Source organism: Peromyscus maniculatus, chromosome 2 (genome assembly GCF_049852395.1).
Source record: "Peromyscus maniculatus bairdii isolate BWxNUB_F1_BW_parent chromosome 2, HU_Pman_BW_mat_3.1, whole genome shotgun sequence".
Lineage (NCBI taxonomy): Eukaryota > Metazoa > Chordata > Mammalia > Rodentia > Cricetidae > Peromyscus > Peromyscus maniculatus.
The window spans coordinates 137475996-137502014 of NC_134853.1; the positions used below are offsets into that span (position 1 = coordinate 137475996).

Below are 26019 nucleotides of genomic sequence, written 5' to 3' on the forward strand. Positions count from 1 at the left end.
TAACAATATCTCTGTGGGGATATTGCAATTAAATGGGAGGAAGAACAACGCCGGAGGAAGGCTGTCACTGTTTAGAATAGTCATCGAGGCCTACATACCATTTATGCCAAGCTGACTATCTGCTTCCAGGCACTGTGCTTCCTTTTTTCTGGGTTTGAGATTAAGGGCTAAATTATTCTCCGAGCCTTTTCTAAGACAAACCATATGCTGTCTTCCCACAAAATAACGTGGATACCTCCCTCCCTCCTATGGGAAGCCTCTTGCCATTATAAACCTGAACTTGTAGCATGGCCTCAAGGTCTCAGTCCCCTCGCCCACCACTACAGTAAAAGCAGGCATTCGAGTGTTAAGAGCACCTTGGACCACAGCTGACTCTGCGAGGTTTCTCATTTGTGAACAGGGATAACAAGAGTGACTATTTCATGAGGACTGTACCTGTATTAGATACTCAGAGAACTTACATTTCCTGAGCTCCACCTAACCCCTTATAGAGGAAGGTTAAATGCCCCACTAAACCTTAAACATCCTCATTTGTTCTTCTGAAACACCTAGCATAAGTCAATGTTCATTTCCTCCCCAAAGCCAAGGAGTGCATCAGTCTGCATCCGCCCGAACACGCAGCACAACTTTGGGTCTAGAGCACTACTCATTTTTCTCCTCGGGAGCCTAACATCCCTAAACATCACTTTTTCTTCTCGGTATTCTGTTTCTACACTACTCGTTGAGTTTTCCTATGTGTAGTTTCCCTATCACAGCCACGCAGACACACACGTATGTGTAAGTACTTTGTGTGTGTACGCACACAAGCACACGATGTGTCATAGCGTACATGTGCAGGTCAGAGGACAGCTTGTAGGTCTAGAGCTGCACCTACCTATTTGGGAATTCTAGCCCCAATACTGGCTGTGCAACTGTATTTCTTTTAACAGCTGTACCTCAGTTTCCTGAAAAGGGGGGTGATAATGGTGTTTCCCTCACAGGGCTGAAAGAACTGGTAACGGTAACGTGCTCGGGATGGTGGCTGGAAGCAGTGAGAACTCAGCAAGTTTGCCATTACTGTTTTATCATTACACACATCCATCGCCCTTCCCTCCTAAGTATTCTTCTGCGGCCACGGCCATTGTAGGCAAATCTAAGGTTCTGTTTCTTTCTCAGATCCTCTCATTCGGCTAGAATGAGCAGTCCTCGGGTATCTTAGCATGATCAGGCACCTCACCTGCTCTGACTTTTCAGTTTTCTGCTCTGTACCCGAGAATAAATACCGCCAGATTCCCTACACGAGTTCTTCGCATCGAAGGGGTCCTCATCTGACTTGATCCCCAAGCCACACCACAGAACAAACATTTTTATAAAGAAGGAAACTGGATCTGGGAAGTTAAGACTGCTAGAACGGTTGCAGGGCTTTTCCAAAAGCATGGACTGCTAAAGCGAAATCAACTCATGCTACTGATCACATTCCAGTAGATGAGATGCAAAAAACCCGCCACGTCGGTCAGCTTCGGCGTAGCCCGATGAAAACCGCCAACTAATAGCCCAAACACGAGTTTTGTCAGCACCACTGTATCTAGGTCTGTGGGTGGGAGACGAGGACCAGGATGGCATCTGAGTAAACAAACCAGCTACAGACTCCTCGAGGCTCCGGAGGCTGGAGGCCGCCACACGCCTGCCCTCGGGCCTGGGCCCCGCACCCGCCCGCCCCTCACCTCTGGCTCCGGGCGCTCCGAGGCCATCACACAGCCCTCCCGCGCCGGCCCGGGCCAGGAAGGCTGCTCCACTCCTGACCTCTGACCCAGCTAGCTCGGCACCGGCAGGAACCGGAAGTCGTGGGGATGGCCGCGTTCTGCGCTTTCTGATTGGTGAGCACAGCTGGCAGAGCGAGAAACCGGAAGAGGAAGTGGTTGCGCCAGCCGGGCCGTGGCAATGCAGGTGAGAAGCGGCCTGGGCCTTCCATCCTCTAGCCGCCGGCCGGAGGGTGGGCGGGCGGAGGACTCTGGGAAGCTAGGGATGTGAGGAGAAGGCAGAGGCCTCGGCAGTTTGGGGGAAAGGCGGCGAACCGGGAAGAGACGAGGACAGGTCCGGGAGGCGCGGGGATTGAGCCCGCTAACGCGACCGGGTCAGAGGCCTGCGGGGAGGCACGGCCGACTTGCTTGATCGTGTGAAAGGATCGAGTTGGCCTTTGGGAAGGCTCGAGAAAGTAGTGGGCTGGCACCAGGCTTCGATCCAGGCTCTTGGACACAGGCATAACAAGGCTTCAGAAGGCTGGAGGGATTGTGGGCTGCCAAGGGCGAAAACTAAGCTGTTTGTAATCCGAGGTGTGGGCGGAACCTAGTATTTAACCCCATCAGTCAGTGTCGGGTTTGCAAATCAACTTTGTAACATTCTTCCCGGCTTGTACCCAGTTGCCAAGGGCGGAGAAGTGGAGTAAATAGAGCACAGATGGTCAAGCGGAAACCCTCTGCAGACTCAGCATTTAGAATTGTCTAACGTTCAGAAACAATGTTGGTTTCCTCGCCTTTGTCATTCATTACTCATTTAGTCTGTTGCACCTGGTAGTCCTACAGCGAGTGTTTATGGGTCACCCGCGCTTACAAAAGAGACTGGAATACTGGCACAGAGAGATCCATGAGTACACATTGACTCAGCAAATGCCAAGGATAAACGACCAGTTGGGGATGGGGACCGCAGAGCTTGTATTCAGAGAAAGCCTCACACATAAAGGCAAAATGTGAGATTCTCCAGACTGTGTCGTTGACAGTAGCTGCGCTCACAAGGCAGAGGATCATGATGTACGTATACGTACTACAGAGGTACCCGTGAGATAATGAACTTCAGGAATTCCTTCTGGCCTTAAGTGCTGATAGCACCCCTGCTATCATGGCTAGCACCCCTGCTATCGTGGCAAACCTCTCTAAAATGTACTGAACTTTCTGAAAGAAATGTGGCAACACCAACCCCACAGAGTGACACAATCCAAGGATTCTCCATATGCCCAAGGGAAGCAGAGTCATGACAGCAGGCAGGAGGGTGGTAGGCAGGCTATGTCTATTTTCCAGAAAAGGGCTAGACTTAGAAAGAAGCCTGTGCTCTGACTTGAGCATGGTCTTGTTAACCCTGCTGCAGATCTAAGAGAAGGTTGGCTTTTAAGAGAGGCAAACCTTTTGAGCTGGGAGGAGAAATGATAACAGCTCTAAGCCAGTTTTGTTATGAAGACAAAAAAAAAAAAAAAAACCCATGAAGTCATAAGCAGAAGGGAATTAGGTCTGGTGCAATGTTCCTGTTGAAGTACCGTGGTGTAGGAGGATGATAGAAGGAATCAGTTGGTAGGAGGACTTTAGGCCAGGTGAACAGGTTGAAAGGTCTAAGGGTTGATGCTGTCTGTAACCCAAATACCAAGACAGAAAACAATTGAGCTTTTCCGTATGTGTCACACTCACTTGTATCTGAGTAACCAAACATCCTACTGATGCAGAGGGAGGAGAAGCAGCTTGAGGCATCATTAGATGCCCTGCTGAATCAAGTGGCTGATCTGAAGAATTCGCTGGGGAGTTTCATTTACAAGTTGGAAAACGAGTATGACCGGCTGACCTGGTAAGGATTGCCAGGACAAGCTGGAAAGGGATCCATGGGTGGTGGGGCCAAGCCCCCTGGCTGACAGGACATCTCCAGTGATGTAACTATTTATCAGTTTGCAAATATCCTTTTTGGTTTGGAAAGAACTAGGTTGCCCAACACTGACAAGTATAGTTTGGCTTAAGGCCTCCATGGCAAGGAAGTAGAGAGGTACCCAGTTTCCCAACCGTGGTGGTTTCTAGGTTTTAATTCTTACGCTTGACTTCTTTGGTGAGGAGGTATTCCCCCAGTGGAGGACAATTACAGCTACATTCATACTGGATCTCCTTCCACAGATGGGGCTCAACCTAAGATACAACCTACTCTGGAATGATGGATTCTGTTACTAGACTAGAAAGGAGGCTTTTGTCCACTTTAAGATTACCATAGTATAACCACAGTCTCTGTTTTCCACTACTCCCAATCCCATTCAAGCAATGAGTTGCTTTTTTTTCTATGTCTGTGTCAGAAATTGAAAGTGTGTTCCTCTTTCCCAACTCCATCCTCTCTGCTAGCAAATTTGGTTCTTGCCTAGGCTAGCCATAGGGCTGTGAGTCTTCTGGGGGTGAGTCTGGGTGTTCCAGCATTGGGAACTTACAGAGATTACTTAAAGGGAAAAATAGTTCTGATGACTTCTTACCACCCCCAGGCCTTCTGTCCTGGACAGCTTTGCACTGCTGTCTGGACAGTTGAACACTCTGAACAAGGTCTTAAAGCATGAGAAGACACCACTGTTCCGTAACCAGGTCATCATCCCCCTGGTGCTGTCCCCAGATCGAGATGAAGACCTCATGGTAAGAAGAAAGGATTGAACTTGGGAAATCAAGTCCTTAAATGAAAGTCTAGAGCACAGTTGTTGATTGGATCCTCTGTATAGCAATGAAAAGTAAGGGCTGCCATCTGGAAGACTTGCTTTTTCATCCTTCTGGAGGCTGGAGTCACACTTAAATAATGCTGTGATAACCAAGGCCCATATCACCAAGTCCATGACCTTTCTCCCCCGCCCCCACCCCCCAAAAAAAGTCAGTTCTGCCTGCCTGTGACTTTTTCTGATCAGTCTTTAGAATGTGGGGTTGGGAACTTAGCTCAGTGGTAGAGCAAAGTCCTGGTTTGGTCCTCAGAATGGGGTGGGGGTGAGGAAAAAAAAAATCCCAAACAAAACAGAAACAACAACAAAAAGAAAATTACAATGTGGCTGTGGAGGGTGGAATTTAATTTGCCCTAGTTCTGATGGAGTGTGTGTGAAAAGACAGTGCCACAGAGAGCTACGTTTGTCCCTCGGGTTGTGTTGTCTCTGAAAATGCAGTTGCCTGTGGAAAGGAAACTGGGTTAGAATCTACTTACTTGGATCGCACAATAGGATCAATACACTCTGTGTTGCAGCGTCAGACTGAAGGACGAGTGCCTGTTTTCAGCCATGAGGTTGTCCCTGACCATTTGAGAACCAAGCCTGACCCTGAAGTTGAAGAGCAAGAGAAGCAGCTGACAACAGATGCTGCCAGAATTGGTGCTGATGCAGCTCAGGTTGGACTGAGTCACTGCCCTGCTGCCCCATCCCCATCCCTTCATAAGAAGCAAGACTTTACCAAGCCTGTGTAGTGGGGGTTGGTTAAGCTGGGCTGCCTCTGGAAGAGCATAAGAAAGATGCTTCGCGAGAGTCATTGCTAATCACTACATCGATTCATGTGTGTTACAGAAGCAGATCCAGAGCTTGAATAAAATGTGCTCAAACCTTTTGGAGAAAATCAGCAAAGAGGAACGCGAGTCAGAGAGTGGAGGTAAGGAGGGGAGGTTGGCAACAGGAGAGCTGTACGAGATGGCCAGAGCGGGATGGCAGTCTGCCTGATAGTGAAGGGAGGCCCTCAGAATGAGCTGCTGGGGCTGCCAAGATGGCTCCGTGGGCAAAGGCACCTGCTGCCAGGCCTGACCTAAGTTTGATCCCTGTGACCTCTGTGGTGGAGGGAAGAACCAAAAGTTGTCCTCTGACCACCACACACAAAATAAGTCAGTGTGGTTTTAGAGAAGTGTGAACTGGCAAGGAAAGGTCTGTATCCTGTTAGTGCTCTGTGTTTAAGACTAGCCTGAAAGCAGATGCAGGAAATGGACAAAGTGAAAACTAAAGACAGGTTTGGGGACTTCGAGCTCTTTGATGGGGCTGGAGAGGTTCTAGATGTTTCTGCAGTCAGAACTGTAAGCCTGGTGGTCATCACTGGCCTCCAACTGCTGGGTTCAGTCTAGAACTGAACACACACTTCAGTGTTCTTGCTTTTTTTTTCTTTTTTCCAGGTCTCCGGTCAAACAAGCAGACTTTCAACCCTGCAGACACTAATGCTTTAGTGGCAGCCGTTGCCTTTGGGAAGGGGCTGTCTAATTGGAGACCTTCAGGTAGCAGTGGTCCTGGCCAACCTGGCCAGCCAGGAGCTGGTACAATCCTTGCAGGAACCTCAGGATTACAGCAAGTTCAGATGGCAGGTGCTCCAAACCAGCCGCAGACAATGCTCAGTGGAGTCCAGATGGCTCAAGCAGGTCAGCCAGGTAGGGTGACATGGACTGACTGCAGGAGTGTGAGAATGAGCTAGATTAAGCCCCCATCAACCCCAGACCTGGAGATTTTCCTCCTTTGCATGGTCACTCAAAAGACAGTCAGAAGCCCCGCAACAGGTACCAGAGAAGAAGGCCCTTGACTAGCAGGAGCTGTTGTTACCTTTTACATTCGTCTCAGACTTTTGTCTCCACTGTCCTATTATTCTGGATGGTTCTGTGTGTCTCTTAGGTAGAGAAATAAGTGAGTGGACCTTGATCAAGACCATTTGGTAGATAATCAAGACCATTCGGTAGATAATCAACAAGCTGGTAGTTTTTTGGGTCTGCCTGGATTCTTTCCTCTCACCCTGTCCCTTAGTCTTGGCTTCCTGCCCTCTCTCAGGCTCATTTTTACTTCCTGTGAGAGCAGTCTGGAGGCGTTCACAGGGGCAGCTGCACGGGTATCTCTTCAGGCTGTCCAGGGAAAAGGACAAATAAAACAACAGAGAACACACTACTCTTTACCTGTGACACTAAACAGGGCCACATAGGCCACATGCCTGTCTTCCAGAGGTAGATGAGCAGAAGTCCATTGCGGGGACTGTTCAGACCCCTCTTCTCTTTCCAGAACACCCTTTCCTCCTAGATACCTTCCGTGAGGGAGCCGAGGGAGGCAGCAGCGCACCTGTGACCTCTGCTACCAGGGTCAGAAGCCACAGAGGTTCTGAGGGCCAGGAGATGACAGGAATCTGAGAGCTGCATTTCTCATTTATTGTGAAAATTGATCAGATGCCTTTCTTTGTGTTACTTTTAGGGAAAATGCCAAGTGGAATAAAAACCAACATCAAGTCAGCTTCAATGCATCCCTACCAGCGGTGAGTGTGGACAGCAGCCTCCGCTCTCAGGTGACCTGTGCTGAGTTGGGCAATGAAAGTATCTTTTGCTCAAGGCTTACATAGATGGGGACAATGAAAAGAACACAGGCTTTCAGCAACAGACAAATCTCAGCTCCGCTGTGAATACCTGTGCGACCTTGGGAAAGTGACCTCATTTTTCTGAGCCTGGGTTCTTATTTGTAAATGGTGATAATACCTACCTCATAAGGTTGTTGTGAGGATTAAAATGAGAAAACGAATGTAAAACACTTAGCATGGTATATGAAATACTGGGTCTTGAATAAATGATAGTTTCTTACTTTTCCACCCTGCTATTCGCTGTCCGGCACCCAGAACTTACTGTGATTGGTAAAGCTCCATGACAGTGGTGAGCTAATGGATACGGGATCAAGTAATCCAGGAACCATGGCAGCCTGTATGTCTTGGCAGTGTATTGTTTCTGTAGGCTCTTCTGCCCAGGTTCCATCTTGCTGGCTCCATCCAAGCTACAGGCGAAGAGGTTTCTAGGCTGGGACACTGTCCACCTACAGGTCTGATGAAAGCAGTTCAGCTTTTACCTGGGAAATAGGTAACAGTACCCATCTTTACCCTACTGTTAGGAAGATGTCTAGGGAGCAGCTGGTGGGAGGTTTCTTAGGATAGGCCCTGCCAGGCAATAGCACAGATAAAGTACGTCTTCCTCCTTGGAGAGGAGTTAGGCTTCACGTTGTCACTCACGGGCCTTATTTGTCCTCACAGTAATTACTCCCTGTTTCTGCCCTCCTCCATCTCACTAAACAATGTGGCTCAGGTAAGATCCAGATTGAAAGTGGGAAGGGCAACAGCCCCATTCTCCTTTCCTGCTTTCGTAGAGTTGAAGAACTGAATTTGTGGACAGGCAGCCATGTTGCCTTTCTCAGCGTTCTTTTGTGGGCAAGGGCAGGGATTGAGTCAGCAGAAGTGGGCCAAAGGGTTTCTTTGTTCAATAAAGTTATTTAAATTGATGTTCACTGGCTCAGGGTTGTCTGATTGAAATTTATGAACAGTGTACCAGGCAATTTTAATTTGTTCTCCTTAAAGTATTTCCTTATCTTTAATTTTTCCTTTATTTAAAAACCCGAAGACTTCCTTCCGGCTACACTATGTGAGTTCTCTTCTGTCACACACTAGTGCTTTGGTCTTTGGTCCTTGTTAAACAGCATTCTACCAGGCTGGGGCAGCAAAGGCCTGGAAAAGTGGTCCTCTGTTGCTGGTCTGTGGAGCCGCGAGTGTTGTTGACAAGCTAATTGACCACAACACACTGCACCAGGGGAGTCCTGTCATCTGCTCTGAGGCAATGGCAAACCTTTCCCCCACTTAAAAGGGCTGGCCCTTTAGCCCATCCAGGTGTTGTTTATCTTCTCATCTCCTCCCTTCCCACTAAATGTCAACGCTAACTTGGGTATTGACTAGAGCTCTAGCTGGACTTTTGCGGACTCTCAGAGTATCTTTCGGTGATTGCTGTCCTTTACTCCACCTGTAACCAACCCCAAGTCTTCGCTGTCCCAGATGGACTGACTTCACTGCCACCACGCTATTGAAATGGCTTCCTTGTCCTCCAAGAACAGGAATATCTTCCTGCTGCAGGAGGAGCATTCAGGCCCTCACCTGCATCTCAGGCCCTTAAGCAAACACTTGAGTGGTGAAGGCACCCACACCTCTGTTAGTTGCTCGGGTAGCACATGCTGTCATTTCTAGCACCTCCTCCCTCCAGAGCGCCAGACATCTCAGCATACACATCTGCTGATCTCCCTCTCCGGGGCTCATATACCAGTTCACCCCACGATAGCAAGGATGTCTGGACCCCTACTGCTTGATCTTTCAGGAGCAATGTGTGTGGAGTTGCCTGTGAAAAAGACAACTGTTTACTCCTTAGATTTGGGGTTTGTAGGTGACGGCACTACTTCACCATTCCGGTTTCTGATCATTTTCTGCTTGGGGATTGTCCTTTCTGCTGCATTTGGGGCCCTTGCACAAGGGGATCAGGTGGACAGAGGTCTGCTGCATTGTCTCCCGGGTTCTGGGATAGAGAAAGCAGCAGCGGTGTGACACTTGAAGTCTTCCCACAGCGGTTCATCCCACTGAAGGTGGGAGCTTATGGAATCAACGTCAAGCCCAACAGGGTTGCCTAAGACCTCTCTCTGGTTCTGCCCTGAGGCTGGGATTCAGCCATTGCTGATTGCCTTGGTCACCTGTTCCTTCTCTTCTTCCAGTGTGAACTGCTGTCCTACTTAGCTGGCTCACCACACTCAACTGTGCCTTTGGGGGACAATGGCTAAGGTAGGTCAGTTGTAGCCAAATGGTCGTTGTAGCCCTGTGGATTGCCAGCACTAGCTAGGTACAGGCTAGAGAGGATGTGGTTGCCCACCTTTTACCCTGCTGCTGAAGGGAAGGAGCTGAACTCGGCAAGAATGCCCAATGTGAGGTCGAGCCCTTCTCCACCCCCTCCACACCTCCCCCAAGCAGCTGGAAACAGCCTCTCCCTTTGTCTGAGGTTCTTGTACAGAATAATCCTCCTTATGGACAATGTATTCTCTGTGTCCTGTGGACACAGGAGCCGTGTGCGCTGATCCCAGCACTAGGCTGGACAGAGGCTGAAGCCTTCCAAACGCCCACCCTGCTCAGCCCCGACTGATGTCCAGTGGAACTACTAAGGGTTAGACATTTGTTCCTGTGTGCTCCAGACTGGAGGGGCAGCACAGCCTTCTGTGGCTTGTCACCGGCCAGTAGTATGACCAGGATTTGTGCTCCTTTTCTGGTCTGCCCTGAGCGTTAAGCACCAACTTGTAGAGGTTTGATGTGATTCTATCTTCCAAGTCTGGAATGCGCAGGGGCTAGCGCTTAGAAAATGATAGGGACAGGGAGTGACTTGCCTGGCAGGCCACAGTGCTCCTCATGTCACATGGACATCAACACGTGTCTGATCCACAGGACAAACTTCTTTCTTTAACAATCTGCCTCTCTTGATCCTGGATCCCATGTGTCACGGAGGCAGAGCCTGGGTTCCTCTAATGTGGTCTCTTGTTAAGAGTCACATACCCTGAGAATGTGAACCACTGCTTGGACACTTCCACTTCCTAAACATGGCATAGACCAAGGCTGTTGAGTTTCTTGGGCCTCCCTTAACTCACCTGAATGACCCCAGTGACCTTTCTAGCCTGGCAGTCTGACATTGACTCCCAAGGCGACTTGTGTGGGCTTTCTTTTTATTTTCCTTACTTCATAGCTCTATTGCTTGAATATGGCAGATTTCCCAAATTCTGAAAACCCCTAACAGCTCCTAACATTCTCTGTCATGAACCTTCAATCTAGAACAATGATTCTCAACCTTCCTAATGCTCTGACCCTTTAATACAGTTCCTCATGTGGTGGTGACTTCCAACCATAAAATTATTTTTGTTGCTACTTCATAACTGTAATTTTGCTACTATTAAGAACCATGTAAATATCTGTGTTTTCTAATGGTCTTAGGTGGCCCCCATGAAAGGATCGTTTGACCCCCAAAGAGGTATTGACCCATAAGTTAAGAACTGCTGCTCTAGACCATGCCCCTGGTACTGTTTTCTAGCTTTGCTGCCTTTCTCATGAATATGGGTCAAAGAGGGTGAGGTAGCCAGTGTGGTGACGCATGCTTTTAATAATCCCAGCACCCGGTAGGCAGAGGCAGGCGGATCTCTGAGTTTGAGGCCAGCCTGGTCTACAGAGTGAGTTCTAGGATATCCAGAGCTACATAGCGAGACCTTGTCTACAAACAAACAAAACAAGAGGTGGTGCGGTGGCTGTGGAGTTGAAGTTAACCTCCCACTCTCAAACGTCTGTCTCCTCTGGACAAGATAAAGGTATAGAAAAAGTTTTTCAGTCCAGAAAATTATACTTTGTGTAATTTTGATATCCCTGTCTATTTGGCCCATAGTTACCACAGGCTTTGGATGTCAAGACTCAGTCATCCTTCCCTTCATACCTGTTTTTTAGTTTTCCTGGAAATAATCTAAGCCAGGAATATGGGAGCACCCTAAACCATTTTCTTACACGTTCCCAGCCACCTCCCCATATGGCAGTAACCTCCTCCTGAACCAAATACAAAGCAGCCTGAGTGGGTCCCTTTCTACTCCTGCCTCTCCACTGCCTCCTGTTCACACTAGTTCCTAATGTGTGGCCCTTTGGATTGCTGTGTTTTGCTCACACCCTACATGGAGACCATCTTTTATTCTTTATGCTAATTTCTCTGGAGTACAACTGTTTTCACGGCCTGGTTAATGATGTTTGAAGAGTCTTCCTTAGTAGAAATATTTCTTGGCTCTTATGCCCTTTCTCTGGCTCTGTTCTTACGGTACTTAACCACTCTGTAGCACTCAGCAACGCTGACCATTTCCTTTAAGTCTCTTTCCCTCACTGGCTTCTGCCACACCTCTCCTTGCTCTCCCACCTCGCTGGATAGTTCTCAGCAGCTCCTGACTTCTGCCCCTCTGCCTCCTTGATTGATGTTATTCTCAGCTTGGTCTTAACCCCTTTCTTAAGCTAGCTGCCTTCCACATGACCACCATTCTTTTGTGCACAACTTAAACAAGTTTAATTTTCAGTTCAAATCTCTGCTGAATTGCAGGTTGCTATTTAGATGTCTCTGTTCCATTTGACCCACAGTTACCATAGGCTCCAGGTGTCCAAATCCAGTCATCTTTCTCTCTGCATGCTTGTTTTTTTCTGGTTTTCTTGGGTATTACCTAAGTCAGGGACATGGGAGCACCCTAAACTATTTCTCCCACATGTTCTCAGCTACCTCCCCTATGAGCAGTCCAATGCCAAGCTCTGTCTGTCTCCCCAGCCCCTAACCCATCTGCACTCAGTTGAGTCTCTGAGCCACTCGATGAAGATATTATTCAGTCTCCCTATCTCCACATCTGGAAACTCCAGCTTCTCTACCTAAAAGCTGCCAGATTTTTCCAGACTGCAGAACTGATCCTATTACTCCCTTGCTTAAAATCTTTTTGACAGTTCACTCCCTATATTTCTCAAACTGAGGTTCACACATCTAGCAAGTTGGTAGGGGCAGTGTTCCAGGCTTAAAAGCCATAGGGCAAAACCATCCTGGGATTTTCATTTTTCTTAAGGGTAATTTAAAATGAAATGCAAATCCAGTGTGTGTGTGTGTGTGTGTGTGTGTGTGTGTGTGTGTGTGTGTGTGTGTGTGTCTGTCTGTCTGTCTGTCTGTCTGTCTGTCTGTCTGAGATTTTGGGACAGGGTTTCACTAAGTTGCCCAGGCTGGCCTTGAACTTGGGATCCTCCTGCTTCAACCTCCCAAACAGCTGGGATTAACAACCTGTACTAACAGGCCCAGCCAGGCAGTCATTATTAGGAGGAAATAGATTTCAAGGAAACCAGACTTCCTGGGCTATTTAAAAATGGCTCCCATTTTGTGGAAAGGCAAGGAAATCTCTTTGACCTTGTTGCCTGCTTTCTGGCTCATCTTGTTGATTTGCTACCTACTCAATTCCAAAAGCCATACAAATGGTCTAGTGTGATCAGTTCTTTCCAGCCTCCTTTTCCCCCTACTACCTTGCTTTATTATCCTGTCTGATAAATAGTAAACCATATTTTTTTGTGGGGGAAGGGATTAAGCAGCATCTCATCTAGCCTAGGATGGCCTAGAACTCTTGGCAATCCTCCTGCCTCAGCCTCCTAATCACCAAACTCCAATCAAGTTTTAAGACTGGGCTCTCATGTCATCTCTCTGTGAGGCCTTCCAGCATCTCAGCCTGTCCACAATTCAGTCCACTCCCACCAAGAGAGGTCAGTTCCCTCCACTTTGATGCTTCACATCTGTACCTTGTACCTTGTCTTCTAGCTCCTGCTGTAATTTATTGCCCTTCAAGTTCAAGCACCCCGAACTGTCAGAGTTTGAGTCACAGTTTTTCCACCTGAGAACTATATGGTCTTTGAGAAGATAATGTATTTCTGGTGTCCCATAGCATGTGGCCCATCATAAACACTACCTACAGAAGTGTTGCTATTATTTCTATTATGATTTGGTTTGGGAGTGGTAATATGTAATAACTTTGGAGTGCATGGTGGTGCATGCCAATAAGTATAGCACTCAGGAGACAGAGGCAGGAGGATTGCTGTAAGTTCTAGACCAGCCAGGGCTACACAGCAAGACTGTCTTAAACAAACAAACAAATAAGAACTACAAATATATATATTTGTGCATTTGAATATATTTGTAGTGTCATGTTGCTTGGATTTAAATCCTAGCCTAGCTGCTTACTAGTTATATAGTGCTGGGACATCAAAATATTTGTGCTCTATTTCCTTATTCCTGTAGATATTCTAGAGGGTTGTTTCAAACAATGCCTGATGATAGGAGAACCTTGATACATCTTAGCTATTCCTAGCTAGAAATTTCTCCCTGAAGTTACTTGAATAAATGACTGACCAATCCCTCTAGGAGGCCATAAACTCTTCCCCCTGCCACTCCTGCACTTATGCCTGAGAGCTGCCCTCAGAGACGCCCTTTGTGTAAGCTTCATTCCCAGGGTCTCCTTAGCAACTCCAGAGCTAGCAATGGCACATTTTTACACTGGGTTGCCTGATACTGTGAATCAATTCTGTATCTAGTTTTGTGATTTATTTCTTCCCACTTAGCTTATGCTCTTCTCTTAGGCCCCAGTTTGGTCTTAAATTGTATCATCGAACAAGCTCCCTCACCTAAGATGTTCTTTTTCATTGTTTCTAGTGATGTCTTGTCCCTGTCCCAACCAGCTAACAACTCAGTTTCAGTCTTCTGCCCCTAAAGGGGGCTCTTCACCACTCAGACTCTTCTCCATACAGCTGAGATTACCCCCTGCTTCAATTGTCTGTGCTTCCAAAGCACAGGTTGGGCTGAACTGAATTACTGTGTATCAGAGCAAGAGCTCCACAGTCCCGTGCTTGTCCCTCCCTTCACACTGGCCACTGTTCCTCAGATACTGGTTCATGGCAGCCTCTCCCATTCTCATCACCTGCTATAAATGCTCTCGGCTGTAGCCATCAGGACATTGGGGTGGGTGCTGACCCATGGCTTAAGATGCTCTGCCCATTCAGAACATCCCCCTCCTTCCTGCCTCCACTCACTCGAACAATTCCTTGTACAAGTGTCACCAGGCCTGAAAGTTGGCAGTGCGGCCCCTCTGAACATTTGACCATCCTTCAGCAACCTCTCCACAATTCCATTAGAGCAATTTTTATTATATTGCAATTTATTCTTCTTAATTCAAATCCTGGCCTAGACACTTGCCCCTTGTATAATCTTAGACAAGTTATTTCACTTTGAAGAACCTCAGTTGCCACCTCTGTAAAAAGGAACTTATTTCAAAGGATACTTTCAGCCAAGCATATTTAAACATAACACTTTAAGTAGCTATAGTTTTCAACAGGATGCAATCCAAGCTTCTTACAAGTGCATACAAGGTCCTTAAGGCAAATAGCCCTCAAATGCTATTCTTCTCTTTCCTAAGAAGTCAGTTTTACCTAATTAGACGGTTTTGGTTACAACATTGCATTAAGCTATTTTAACTTAGAGGAGGGTGGTTGGGGGCAAAGCTCAGTGGACAGAGTGGGCAGAGTGCTGGCTGTGCGAACAGGAGGATGGGAGTTTGGATTTCCAGCACCCGTAGCCACGGCTAATAGCAATCTTGTGAGGTGGGCATGGGAAGGCCCCTAGAGCTTGCTAGTCAGCCAACTTAGTCATTCAGTGAGCTACAGTTCAGTGCGATACCCTTCTCCAAAAGTAAGGTAGAGGGCTAGAGACTTGGCTCCATGGTTAAGAGCACTTGCTGCTTTTGCAGAGGGCCTGGGTTGGATTCCTGGTACCCACACTGCATCTCACAACTGTCTGTAACTCTAGTTCCAGGGATCTGCACGTGGTGCACATGCATGTGTGTAGGCAACACACACACACACACACACACACATACACACACGCACGCACGCACGCACGCTTGCACACACACACACAGAGTCAAAAAATTAAAAAAAAAAAAAAAGAGAGAGCCACAGCAGAAGACACCAGACATTGACCTCTTGCCTCTACACATGCACCCATAGGACTATGCACCCACATCTGTGCATACACATGTGTACACACAAAACCACAAAAAGAAAGGAGACCCACCTGTACTAGGGCTGTGTGTGGTTTTTAGATGGGCTTAGGGTCTCCAAGTTCGTTCTCTGCCTCGGCATCTCTCCATTCTGCTTCATTAGGATTCCTCTCATGGGAAAACCCTGGGTTTGCCGGATTAAATGCTATTAGGAGCTTGGATTTAGGGGTATGTCAGGAAAGACATAGACAGAGGAGGTGAGGAATGCCTTGAGAGAAGTGAAAGCAGGGACAGCCCCAAACTAGAGCTGCCAGTGTCTGCTTATAAAAAGATCCTTGGGCCTCTGAATTCACAGCACCGGGCTTCAGATTGCCTGGGATGTGTGTCGTCTCACCTCAGCCTTGGAAAGTCCCAAACTGCATTCATGCTCCATCCACTCCACTTGTAGGGCTTGCATCAGGCCCAGGTTCTCTCTGTTCTCTCCACCACTGTTGTGGGTCAGACACGTGCCACATCTGTGCCTCTGAATGGGTCCCCATTTGGTCTCATTCCTCTCTGCTTTCTTTTTGATAATGCACTTACTGGGGCAGGTTTGTCCATCAGAGTACTAGGTGTCTGCCTTCTACTAGAAATCTTCAAGGGCATCTCTACTCAAGCAACTCGTCATTTTATTTTTTTAAATCCCAAACACTTCATGACTTCAGGCCAACCTCCTTGTTAACCTATGTCATATGAAGATCTTTTCCTCACCATATCTTTTTGTTTGTTTGTTTGTTTGTTTGTTTGAGACAGGGTTTCTCTGTGCAGCTCTGGCTGTCCTGGAACTTGCTCTATAGACCAGGCTGGCCTCGAACTCAGAGATCCGCCTGCCTCTGCCTCCCGAGGGCTGGGATTAAAGGCGGGCGCCGCCGCTGCCACACCGCCCAGCTGTTCACCACATCTTTTAGACAGTGTCCCTTGCAGCCCCCTATGCCTGTCCTATTCTTTCCTGGGTCCAGTCCTTTGTCTGCTTTCCTCAGCTTTGCTCACTATACAACCTTGAGCTATGTCTTCAACCTCTCTAATTCCCCATTTCCATCAAAGGGCGGATGACAGTGCTAACATTACAGGATGCTACCATAAGAGCACAGGGAAAGTACCTGGCCTTGGGCTGTCCAGAGTAGCACTGAATAAAAAGGAAATTTCTCTTTGCCATTCTGAATCCTTCTCACAAATCTTACTAAGTCTTTCCCTTCCATCCTGATATCCTGCTCTGGTTTGCTTCCTAATGAAGAGCCTCTCCTTCCTCCTCCGTGTTCTTCCCCTCCCCAGTCTCTTCAGTTCCATACACATTGATTGATACCCATAGTGCCTGGCACTGGCTGCCCACCTAGAGGTCAGACCTCATCACTGATCATTTAGGGCCTCAAGCACACTTTCGGATATAGATGAAAATGAGTATTTGCATACAGTTTCTCCCTTTTGCCATCTAGATGGCTTTCTAGTCCTAGCCACCTTAGCCATGGTTCTAGCCTCAAGAAGGAACCAGAAATCTGGCGGGGGTCCAGGAGGCCTGCAGCATGATTAACTGGAACACCCTTCACCCATATCTTTGCTCCCCAGGTCCTCACAGGTGTAACCCCCTCTCTGCTTCTCTGGCTGGTGTTGTATTAAGACATGCCCTTTGTCTTTCACGAGATGGGGTAGGTAGGAGCTTGCTGCAGTTCTCAAGGGGCTGCCTTAGAGACCCTGAGTCCCACAGCCTTCCTCCACTGATACACTCATAAACGTGTGGTAGACCTCTGCCCACTCGGCACTGCCATTCCTGCTTCTCCGATCCTTCTTGTGTTTTATTTTTGTGCCCAGACAGCTTCAATCATGTCCTAGAGTTGGTAGAATGTATACAGGTGGTGGTTTTCAGGCTGAACCATAGGGGAAACATCATTGGTTTTTTTCCTTTAGTGCCGTGGTTCTCAACCTTCCTAACGCTGCGACCCTGTAATATAGTTCCTCATGCTGTGGTGACCCCCCAACCAAAAAATTATTTCATTGCTACCTCATAACTGTAATCTTGCTACTGTTATGAATCATAATGTAAATCTGATATGAGACTCCCCCAAGGGGTCATGACCCATAGATTGAGAACCCCTGCTTTAGGGAAAGAGGATAGTGAGTAAGGAGTGAGCCTGTCAGGGCGGCCCAAGAGAGAGAAGCTGCCATTTCACTTCCCCGGGGGACGGAGGGCTCCTTTTAGGAGAAGGGATTGTCGCTGTTAGACTGCAGTCTTGCCCATCATACTGGGACCTCATTCTTATCTATCTTGTGGGTTCTGTTCCTCCAGCCCGTCAGCCTGCTCTGGTTTGCTTTCCTTTCCCCTCACCCCCAAGGCCTTCCATGTAGCTTCAGTGTGGATCCCAAACTGTCCCATTTACACCACTCTCCTAATCTCCTAAATTCACTGGGAGCCTCAGGAAGCTGAGGCAGGAAAATAGAGAATCGCAGGCTAGCCTGAGCTAGAAAGTAAGCTCCTGCCTTGAAAGGGTAGTGGGGCAGCACTGGGAAGACGCCTCAGTTGGTAAAGTGCCACTCAAACAGGACTTGAGTTTGATTCATAGCACCAGTAGAAAAGATTGGTGGTATTACCCTACACACAGACACACACACACACCTTTATAAAAGAAACAAAATAAAACCCTAACCCTGAATCTCTGATGAAGAACACCACTGTGCATGGTCTCCAGTGGGTGGGGTCATCATCTGTGCCCAGGAAGCCTGCCCAGTGCCTGCCATCCGTGTTACCAGACTCTTAGCATTTCCTAAAACCTCTAATCTTACCACCACTCATGCTCATCGACTGCCTCACGTTCTGCTGAAGGGAAAACAGTTCCCTTCATGAAACTCCCTCCATTCCATCCCAACCTTCTGACAGACTTCATTTCAGCCTGTGAGGTGTTTTTCTTAGCTAAAAGCCAATCTCTCTCTCTCTCTCTCTCTGTGTGTGTGTGTGTGTGTGTGTGTGTGTGTGTGTTTTCCTGGTGGGTCCTATTGTCTCTTTCCATACAACCTATAAACAAATTCCAGCCCTTTCCTTTTAAAAACAATCATTAGTACCAGTTTAGAAGCGAGAGGCAGGCACTGATTCCGAAAGCTCCCCCAGGTGATTCCTTTGTGCAGTTGGGGGCCAAAAATTATAAACAGAGGCTGGGTATGGCTGCACATGCCTGTAATCCTAGCACTGAGGAGACTGAGACAGAAGGACCTGGTGTTTGAGAGCCTAGGCTGCATAGTGAGATTGTCTCAAAATGTGTACACACACACACACACACACACACACACACACACACACACACACACACACACGGCGGCGGCGGCGGCGGCGGCGGCGGCGGCGGCGGCGGCGGCGGCGGCGGCGGGGGGGGGGGGGGGGGGCCGGTTAGGGAGGCTTGGATGGCTCTCTGAGCTGGAGCAATACCAAACTACTTAAGGGTTTCCAGTACCTGCCACATGTTTTGCTTCTAGGCCATTATGTGCTTCTCTGTGTCTCAAAGGCTCTCACTGACTGCTAGAAAGTATTCCCTAGTGCTCAACTCAGGTGTCATTCCTGAGAAGCCTTTAAGGACTCACCCCCACCTTTGATTAAGTTCCCCACTCCCCAGAACTTCCACACACCGCTGGGTCTCTCTTTGGGGAGATTCATATGCTACTATGTGTTGTTCATTTATATGTATGTCTGCTCTCCTAGGCCAGAGGCTTTGCAGGAATCCATTGGCCAAGGAGATGCCATTTGGTAGACTTGGGCTATATCAGATATTGGAAGATGCTTTCTGTCAGGACCAGGTTAAGAACTGAGTCATTTGTTCATCCATGTAGTCCGCCGGCATTTATCAAGACCTTGCCATAGTCATTTAGCAATGTGGCCCAAATGAATAGAGGCATATTTAAAGTTTCCTGTTCGTTTGACCTTGGAAGAGTGTCGTCATCTTTCCAGTGTGCTTTCATAATGGCTGTGTTGTCCCAAATGTCTTAGTAGAACTTTCAGGAAGTTTATGTATTTGCACATTGTTTAGGAAAGATGTGTTAAAGGAGTTAATTCCTATGCAGACATGTACTTTGTTGCTGTGTTGGACTGCTTCTTACCTTGTCTGTTAATGGTGAGACAGAGAATGCTAAGCACTCTACATGGATGATCTCCTTCAGCCTTCACAGTGTTCTATCAGCTAGGCACTATTTGTTCTCATTTTTAGGAGGTTCTACAATATATACACGATCACACACATATAAACTAAGACATTTAAACTCAGAACTTCAGAGTTAGATGTGGCCTCAGAGCTGTTCGAGTACACACGAAAGACATTAGGACTTCAGTAAGTATTGGTTAGCTCAATAAATACTGCTCTCGAAGGAAATATAAAGATGGGAATTCTTAGTGTTCTCCCATTTGACTCTGGATTGCTTGATTCTCCCTCTTTCCTTCCATTGTCCTATTCATTCTCCCATTTCATCAACAGGTTTTGTATAGGGGCAACTATATGACAGGCAATGGGCCCAATTATGGAGAGAGAGAGAGAGATGACTAAAATATGAGCTTCCCCTGCTGAAAGGAGCTTGGAGTTGGGAGAGGTGCAGAAAATCGCATGATAGTAAGCCAGAGGCAGGAGTGATTTGCTGCCTGGAGAGCTGACTGTATCTTGTGCTGAGCCAAGCGGAGGCTTGAGAGTTGGAGGCAGTCCCATAGATCAATATATGTTTGTTTGTATGTGAATTTGTGAACATTCATTTAACACGTCTTTCCTAAACATCCATGCAAAGCATCATTCTGAATGCTCTACTGGGAGGTTTGGGGTAAGTATCCATCATGGATGTTCATTGGGAAGATGCAGACATTGTTTGATGGTTGAAGTACAGGCTGTGGCTTCAGAATGAGGAGGCCAGGGAGATTAGGGGTTAGGGTACGGTGCTAAGGGGCCTGGGTTTGGAAGTAAATTCTTTGCTGTTTCTTGTCAAGAGTGGGGACTAGCAGGTAATCTAAGGTATACTCAAAACTGTACCCTGGCTTTCACCTCTTACCAAGCTCTAAGATGACCCTGCCTAGGTAGCTACATCCACCAGTTATCATTGTATTATCCCTCTCAGCCACTGCTTTTTCTGAATTCCCCAACTCGCTACATATATGCAGCATCCAGTTGTCCAGGCTGTATTGGATCATTATAGGCAAGAGATAGAGATTTCATGTCACCGAAACCTGGTCTAATAGTTTGGACTACCTGGTGTGTATGTGGGGGGTGGGCGGGGGGCAGGTAGTGTTAAATTGACAGCTAACTAGAAATCCCCTGTCTGTCTTTCCCAGTCCCATCAGTTTCCTCTTCAGGTCCAAGTTTTCTCTCACCTGATCTCTCTCTGGTACCTTGCACCTGGACTGTAAAATCATTTAAGTGCCAGAACCGGCGCTTAATGTGGTTTTGCACACTGTAGATGGCCAGTAAATGTCTAATGAATGAGATGAGCCGCCTCAAAAATCTTGTTTTCTTCTGCTTTTAGAATAAAAGTCAGCCTCATTTCGCCTCGGAGATCTACTACATTGAACCACAGCCAATTTCCCTTGCCTTCCCCCCCACCTCCACCCCCATCCACTACCTTGAAGGCTAGTTTAGACAGTGATTCACAGTTTTTGCCTGGGGCCACTTGTATTCTCCCATCTCCATTCCAGGAAATCCTTTCCGTGGCTCCTTAAGCTAGGACTCATCTAAGTTTATAGGCTCTGAGAGGCATGGTGGTGGCAAGCTGCTGCTTTCCGCTAAGGCCTCCCGCCACCCCAATCAGCCCTTAGCAGGCACAGCTGGCCCTCCTCTGCCCCTGCTGGATAAGTCTTGAGGGAATGGTTGAACCCTAGAATTTCCCCGAAGTCTTAAGCCGCGCCTGTGGCAGACAGCCGATGAGTGGGTCCTCGTGCTGGACTGGACAGAGGACCGCGAATGAGACCATGCAGGCTGGACGTCAAGAAGGAGCTGGGTGCAAGCCAAGCCACAGTCATCAGCGGGGCAGGCTGAGAGATGCGAAGGAAGGGGTGGAGAGCTAGGGCTGGGTGTGCTTCCTGCCCGGGGATCTGGCGACCCGCCCCTACTCCCGCCCTGGCGGCCAGGCGGGTGCTGGACGGCCCCTCCTGCCTCGGCCAGCCGCCCAATCAGCAGGCGCCCCCCGCCCGGCCCGCCCCCTCCCCCTCTGGTGACAGAAAGTCGGCCCAGCAGATGAGGAAGTGGCCGGCAGGCGGCCCTGGGGACCTCTCTCCGGCCCTGATCCCTCCGAACCCTCTACTGCTGCCCGCCTGGCTCCCACTGGTGAGTGTGGACCTTCCATGGCCCCCCACGTGCCAGCGCCCCCTGCCTGGCTGGCTGGGCCAGCCCTGCCCTGCCCTGCCCGCCCTGCCCTGCCCAGGCTGTGGGCGAGGCTGTTCTTGGGGCGAGTGGGTGGGAGGTCCCAGCTACTGGGGCTGGGCCAGCCCAGCATGCTCCCTCCCCCCGACACCTTGGCCCCTGACCCCCATTCGCTCTCACCTAGTTCTTTTCCAGCACCTCCTGGCCTTGCCCACTCGGCCCCCTCCTCTCCCTTCCTCTCCTTCCCTTTGCGGTGCCCTTTTTCATTCCCATCCATCTTAAAGGAACTGCCCCTGCCCGTGTCCCACTGCGGGGAGCACACCCGGGCTTCCCTCAAGCTTAGGGAGAGATCCTTCCCAGAAGTCTGACTCCCTCCTGCCCTCCAGGGTTCCTGTGTGCTACGGTGTATGTGGTGATGAGGGGGGAGTGAATTGGAGGAGGTGGTTGAGGAAGATAAGGCAAAGCTGGCAAGCTCACGTGTGTCAGAGAGGAACTGTGTGTGAGAGCACATGCCTAAGTGCTAGGCCCTACTCCAACATAAGCCACCAACAAGTGTGACTATGTGTGAAGAAATGACCAGTGTCGCTCCCCAGGAGCCCTGTGTGAAGGAGGGACTGTGAGTGAGGCAATGTTCCCTCCATGTTCCTCTCCATGTGTCCATGCCTGGGGAAGTGTGAGTGCCACTGTGGATTAATTCAGTCCCTGCCAGGTGTGAGATTTAGGAGCCCGGCATGTCATAGTCCAGTGGGGAGGCCTGTTTTGGTGGTGTGGTCAGCAAGAGACGCATGGGCTCCGTATGGAGGTGTGCTAGCCAGCCCTCGGTGTAGTGTCTGTGTCGGGGTGGTTGAGAACGGTGTGAGGCAAGTGTGTAGAAGTGTGAGGGTGCAGATGTGAATAGGAGCGTTGGAGCCCTGAGAAAGGCATGATGGAGGGCACCTGGAGCACTTAGGCGGTTGGGCAATTGCCTGATGCCTCTGGGACAGAGCCCTAGGCTTTCCTGCGTCTAGGCTAAGTTTTTGTACCACTCTAAGCCTTCCTCTGACATTCCTGCCAGCTTTGAGGCCATGAGGATCCCTCCCAGAGGAGGGGAAGATTCCTGAGACCTCCCCCACTCTCCCACCTCCTCACATACCACTGGTGTCCTTACCCCTCCCTGGAAGGGAAGGGTGATGCCCATTCTGAAGTAGGACAAACTGAGAATTCATGGCTGGTTTGGGAGAGAATGCTGGGTGTGGATTTTTAGTAATTCCTCTGGCCAGAGTCCTAGCTACAAGTTTCTGGAGTACCTACAACATTAGCTTATCTGGCTGGTCTAAGGTGGCCAGTCTGGGTCCTTACTTGGCTTTCTCAATTCCAGTGGGTCCTGCTCCTCTAGGCATTGACCTGTGGCCTGGACCCACCCTCCACCCCATGCCCAATGTAGCGGGGGCGGGCAGAGGGCGGGGCTGCTGCAAGATCTAGTCAGACAGGTGGAGCCGCCAGGGCAGGAGTCTCCAAGAGCCAGGCTCCCGGAGTGAAGAGAGAGAGGAGAGCTTGCCGGTGAGAAGAGGGGAGGAGAGAGACTGGAGGTGAGAGCACGGAAGGCAGAGGGACGCTGGGGAGACTTGCGCTTAGCAAGGGAGAAGTGGAACCCCAGGTCTGTTCAGGTACTGGGACAGAAAAGAAAAGCCCATGGAGGTGGGAGTCCTGGCAGGGGACAGAGGGGAGATGGGAGTCTTGGAAGAACCAGAAGGAGTTTACTTGGGAGAAGCGGGGAGGAAGAGAGGAGAGGCTGAGGGAGAATTGCTGGAGAGACGAGTGACCTCTCATGGGGAGATGAGACTGCTTCCCAGGAAGGGTGAAGAGGTTCACTGGGAAGATGAGCTGTGCTGTGAGGATAAAGGATCCAGAAGGAGACCCACCCGGAATTCAGAGTTCTCTCGGAGAGGAAGGGAGGGAGGCCAGGAAGGCGCATTCAGGAGCAGAGAGGAGGAAGGGTGGGACGGCTCTCTCCAGGCAGCAGGATGCTCCGTCCAGACTGCCTTCTTTACTCCCAGGATGTCCCCACCGGCCTCGTGCATGCTAGGAAAGGGCTCTGCCACAGAGCTCCATTGGCAGTCCTACCCTGGCAGCAGTGGGCATCAGCTGTTTGATTCTGTGTCTTGTCTCTGTGGGCCAAGTGTGGGATGCGGGCATGCAGCGATCCCTATCTGATGCCCACTCTCCATCCCTCCTCAGAGTCCTTAGCCAGGATGGAGGCTGTCGTGAACTTGTATCAGGAATTGATGAAGCGTGCAGGTAAGCTGCTGTCCATAGCCATGCCTGCCCACCTTCCCCGGGACCCCAGGGCTATGTCTTAATGAAGTCCTTATGAACTACTTCACCCTTTTGTGACCTGATCTCATGACTAGACCTAGAAAGGCATATTGAACCCTGTGACCCTAACCCCTTTGACCTTTTTACAGATCCCCGGATGCAGAACTACCCTCTAATGGGGTCCCCCTTGCTAATAACATCCATCCTTCTGACCTATGTGTACTTCGTCCTCTCACTTGGGCCTCGAATCATGGCTAATCGGAAGCCCTTCCAACTTCGTGGCTTCATGATTGTCTACAATTTTGCACTGGTGATACTCTCCCTCTACATTGTCTATGAGGTAGGCTGGAATGCCTAGGCTGTAGTTTGTCTTCAGGGTAAGGGGTAGGGCATGGGCCAGTGCATGGCATGTCTAGAGGTTCATTAAGGAAGCGGGAGGGGTTGCTGGGGGAGGGGAACTTTGGTCTAATCCATACTTTTTCTTAGTTCCTAATGTCTGGTTGGCTCAGTACCTACACCTGGCGCTGTGACCCTGTAGACTTTTCCAATAGCCCCGAGGCACTTCGGGTAAGTAGAGCCTTAGGTAAATCCTAAGCAACCTAGATAAGGGAGCAGCCAGAGACCTGTGTGTGGGTATTAAGAGCGACCTAACTTCTTACAGATGGTTCGAGTGGCCTGGCTCTTCATGCTCTCCAAGGTTATTGAGCTGATGGACACAGTGAGTACTTGGAGACCCTACAACTTGGGGGTAGAAAGGCAGGCACTGGACTGGCAGGCCCTCAACCTTCCCTCCTCTCTTCTCTCAGGTGATATTTATTCTCCGCAAGAAAGATGGGCAGGTGACCTTCCTACATGTCTTCCATCACTCCGTGCTCCCCTGGAGCTGGTGGTGGGGGATAAAGATTGCTCCAGGTGAGCAGTCAAGGCCACTGGAGAGGCGGGTGGCCACTGGGAGTGGAGGCCCATCTCCTGACCCCGTTTTCTTTCCATCTTAGGAGGAATGGGCTCTTTCCATGCCATGATAAATTCCTCTGTACATGTTGTCATGTACCTGTACTACGGATTGTCTGCCCTTGGCCCTGTGGCTCAGCCCTACCTTTGGTGGAAAAAACATATGACAGCCATTCAGCTGGTGAGGGGCCTGGTGGGCCTAAAACCAACCCCCCAATATTCCTCCGTTCAATTCTTTATCCAGCCATCCTCACACCATCCTCCCCGAAAGCTTTTCTGTGTCTCTTCTCCTCCCTCCCACCCTCTCTGACCCTTGTCTTGCTCTATCCAGATCCAGTTTGTCCTCGTCTCCCTGCACATCAGCCAGTACTACTTCATGCCCAGCTGCAACTACCAGTACCCTCTCATTATCCACCTCATCTGGATGTATGGCACCATCTTCTTCGTGCTCTTCTCCAATTTCTGGTATCACTCTTACACTAAGGGAAAGCGGCTGCCCCGTACAGTTCAGCAAAATGGAACTCCAGCTATCACCAAGGTCAAGGCCAACTGAGAAGCATGGCCTAGATATTGCCCACCTAAGTGCCTCAGGACTGCACCTTGGGCAGCATCCACAGTGTCCTCTCCACCTACACCTATGACCAGGGCTCATGTGGTCAGGACTGAAGAGGAGGACTGGTTCTCCCCTCCCCACAGCTGGTCTACAGGGACCACTGTTCCCATCCCTTCTCCCAGCCAGCTCCAGGGATGTGGCCTCACTGCTGTCTGCCACCAGAACTGGAGGCTGAAAGGGCTGGACACTTACTTCCCCCCTCCCTGCCTTAAACTTGGGAGAGGAACACTCAGGGCTGGCCCCCACCAGGGTCTTGTGGCCTTTCTCCTCACACTGAAGAGGTCAGCAATAATCTGTCACAATGGACTCAGGCTCCCTTTCTCACTCCACACTGAAGCATGAGCTTCTGGGCCAAAGGTCAGGATGGGCAGCAGGCCTGGCAATACAGGCTGTGTACTCGTTTGTGTCTTAATTAAAGTGACAGAGGAAACCACTGAGATTGTGTGTATGTGTAAATGGAGGGGGGGCACACAGCTTACAGAAGGGAGGGTGCAGGCACTAATTCTAGCTACTGAGGAAGGCTGCTGAAGCAGGAAGCTCACAAGTTCAATGTTAGCCTAGACCTGGTCTCAAAATAAAAATGCTCAGTGGTAAGGCTCTGGGATCAATCTCCAGTTCCACAACAAGAAAATGTGGCCAAAAGTTCCCACAAGACTTCTAGCTCTAACTAGAGTATGGGCAGCCCCTAGGAA

General features: G+C 49.3%; 3 protein-coding genes across 10 annotated transcripts in view; 2 read left to right on the forward strand and 1 right to left on the reverse strand.

The window, feature by feature from the left end:
* Szt2 (SZT2 subunit of KICSTOR complex) overlaps window positions 1–1846 on the reverse strand; it is a 46626-nt gene extending 44780 nt beyond the window's left edge. For both annotated transcript variants that reach the window (XM_015987600.3, XM_042271746.2), the window contains exon 1: window positions 1704–1846. In XM_015987600.3, the coding sequence (XP_015843086.3) occupies window positions 1704–1730 (27 nt within the window). In that variant the 5' untranslated portion in view covers window positions 1731–1846. The remainder of the gene's footprint in view (window positions 1–1703) is intronic.
* Window positions 1797–8011, forward strand: Med8 (mediator complex subunit 8). 4 transcript variants are annotated; one of them, XM_076564917.1, is made up of 7 exons: window positions 1797–1926; window positions 3470–3588; window positions 4259–4403; window positions 4993–5133; window positions 5306–5387; window positions 5896–6135; window positions 6947–8011. In XM_076564917.1, exons 1-7 carry the CDS (start codon window positions 1921–1923, stop codon window positions 7009–7011), a joined length of 798 nt encoding a protein of 265 aa, XP_076421032.1. In that variant the 5' UTR covers window positions 1797–1920; the 3' UTR covers window positions 7012–8011. The 4 variants fall into 4 exon arrangements, with proteins under 4 accessions (XP_076421032.1, XP_006994141.3, XP_076421033.1 ...); XM_006994079.4 differs by having other exon boundaries at window positions 1798–1926; window positions 5896–6144; XM_076564918.1 differs by having other exon boundaries at window positions 1920–2786; window positions 5896–6144.
* On the forward strand, window positions 7813–25760 carry Elovl1 (ELOVL fatty acid elongase 1). 4 transcript variants are annotated; one of them, XM_076564914.1, is made up of 9 exons: window positions 7813–9326; window positions 20636–21432; window positions 23686–23745; window positions 23913–24103; window positions 24250–24330; window positions 24425–24481; window positions 24570–24675; window positions 24759–24895; window positions 25046–25760. In XM_076564914.1, exons 3-9 carry the CDS (start codon window positions 23700–23702, stop codon window positions 25265–25267), a joined length of 840 nt encoding a protein of 279 aa, XP_076421029.1. In that variant the 5' UTR covers window positions 7813–9326; window positions 20636–21432; window positions 23686–23699; the 3' UTR covers window positions 25268–25760. The 4 variants fall into 4 exon arrangements, with proteins under 4 accessions (XP_076421029.1, XP_006994144.1, XP_076421031.1 ...); XM_006994082.4 differs by lacking the exon at window positions 7813–9326 and having other exon boundaries at window positions 19516–21432; XM_076564916.1 differs by lacking the exons at window positions 7813–9326; window positions 20636–21432 and adding an exon at window positions 22959–23036.
* Window positions 25761–26019: the final 259 nt, after the last annotated feature.

Bases quoted from the DNA above. Each gene is read 5' to 3' on its own strand.
- Med8 (XM_006994079.4), top strand. The intron at 5,134-5,305 runs GTTGGACTGAGT...TGTGTGTTACAG, and splicing joins TTGGTGCTGATGCAGCTCAG to AAGCAGATCCAGAGCTTGAA. The intron at 5,388-5,895 runs GTAAGGAGGGGA...TCTTTTTTCCAG, and splicing joins ACGCGAGTCAGAGAGTGGAG to GTCTCCGGTCAAACAAGCAG.
- Elovl1 (XM_076564914.1), top strand. From the start codon at position 23,700: ATGGAGGCTGTCGTGAACTTGTATCAGGAATTGATGAAGCGTGCAG. The intron at 23,746-23,912 runs GTAAGCTGCTGT...ACCTTTTTACAG, and splicing joins GGAATTGATGAAGCGTGCAG to ATCCCCGGATGCAGAACTAC. The intron at 24,896-25,045 runs GTGAGGGGCCTG...TGCTCTATCCAG, and splicing joins ATATGACAGCCATTCAGCTG to ATCCAGTTTGTCCTCGTCTC.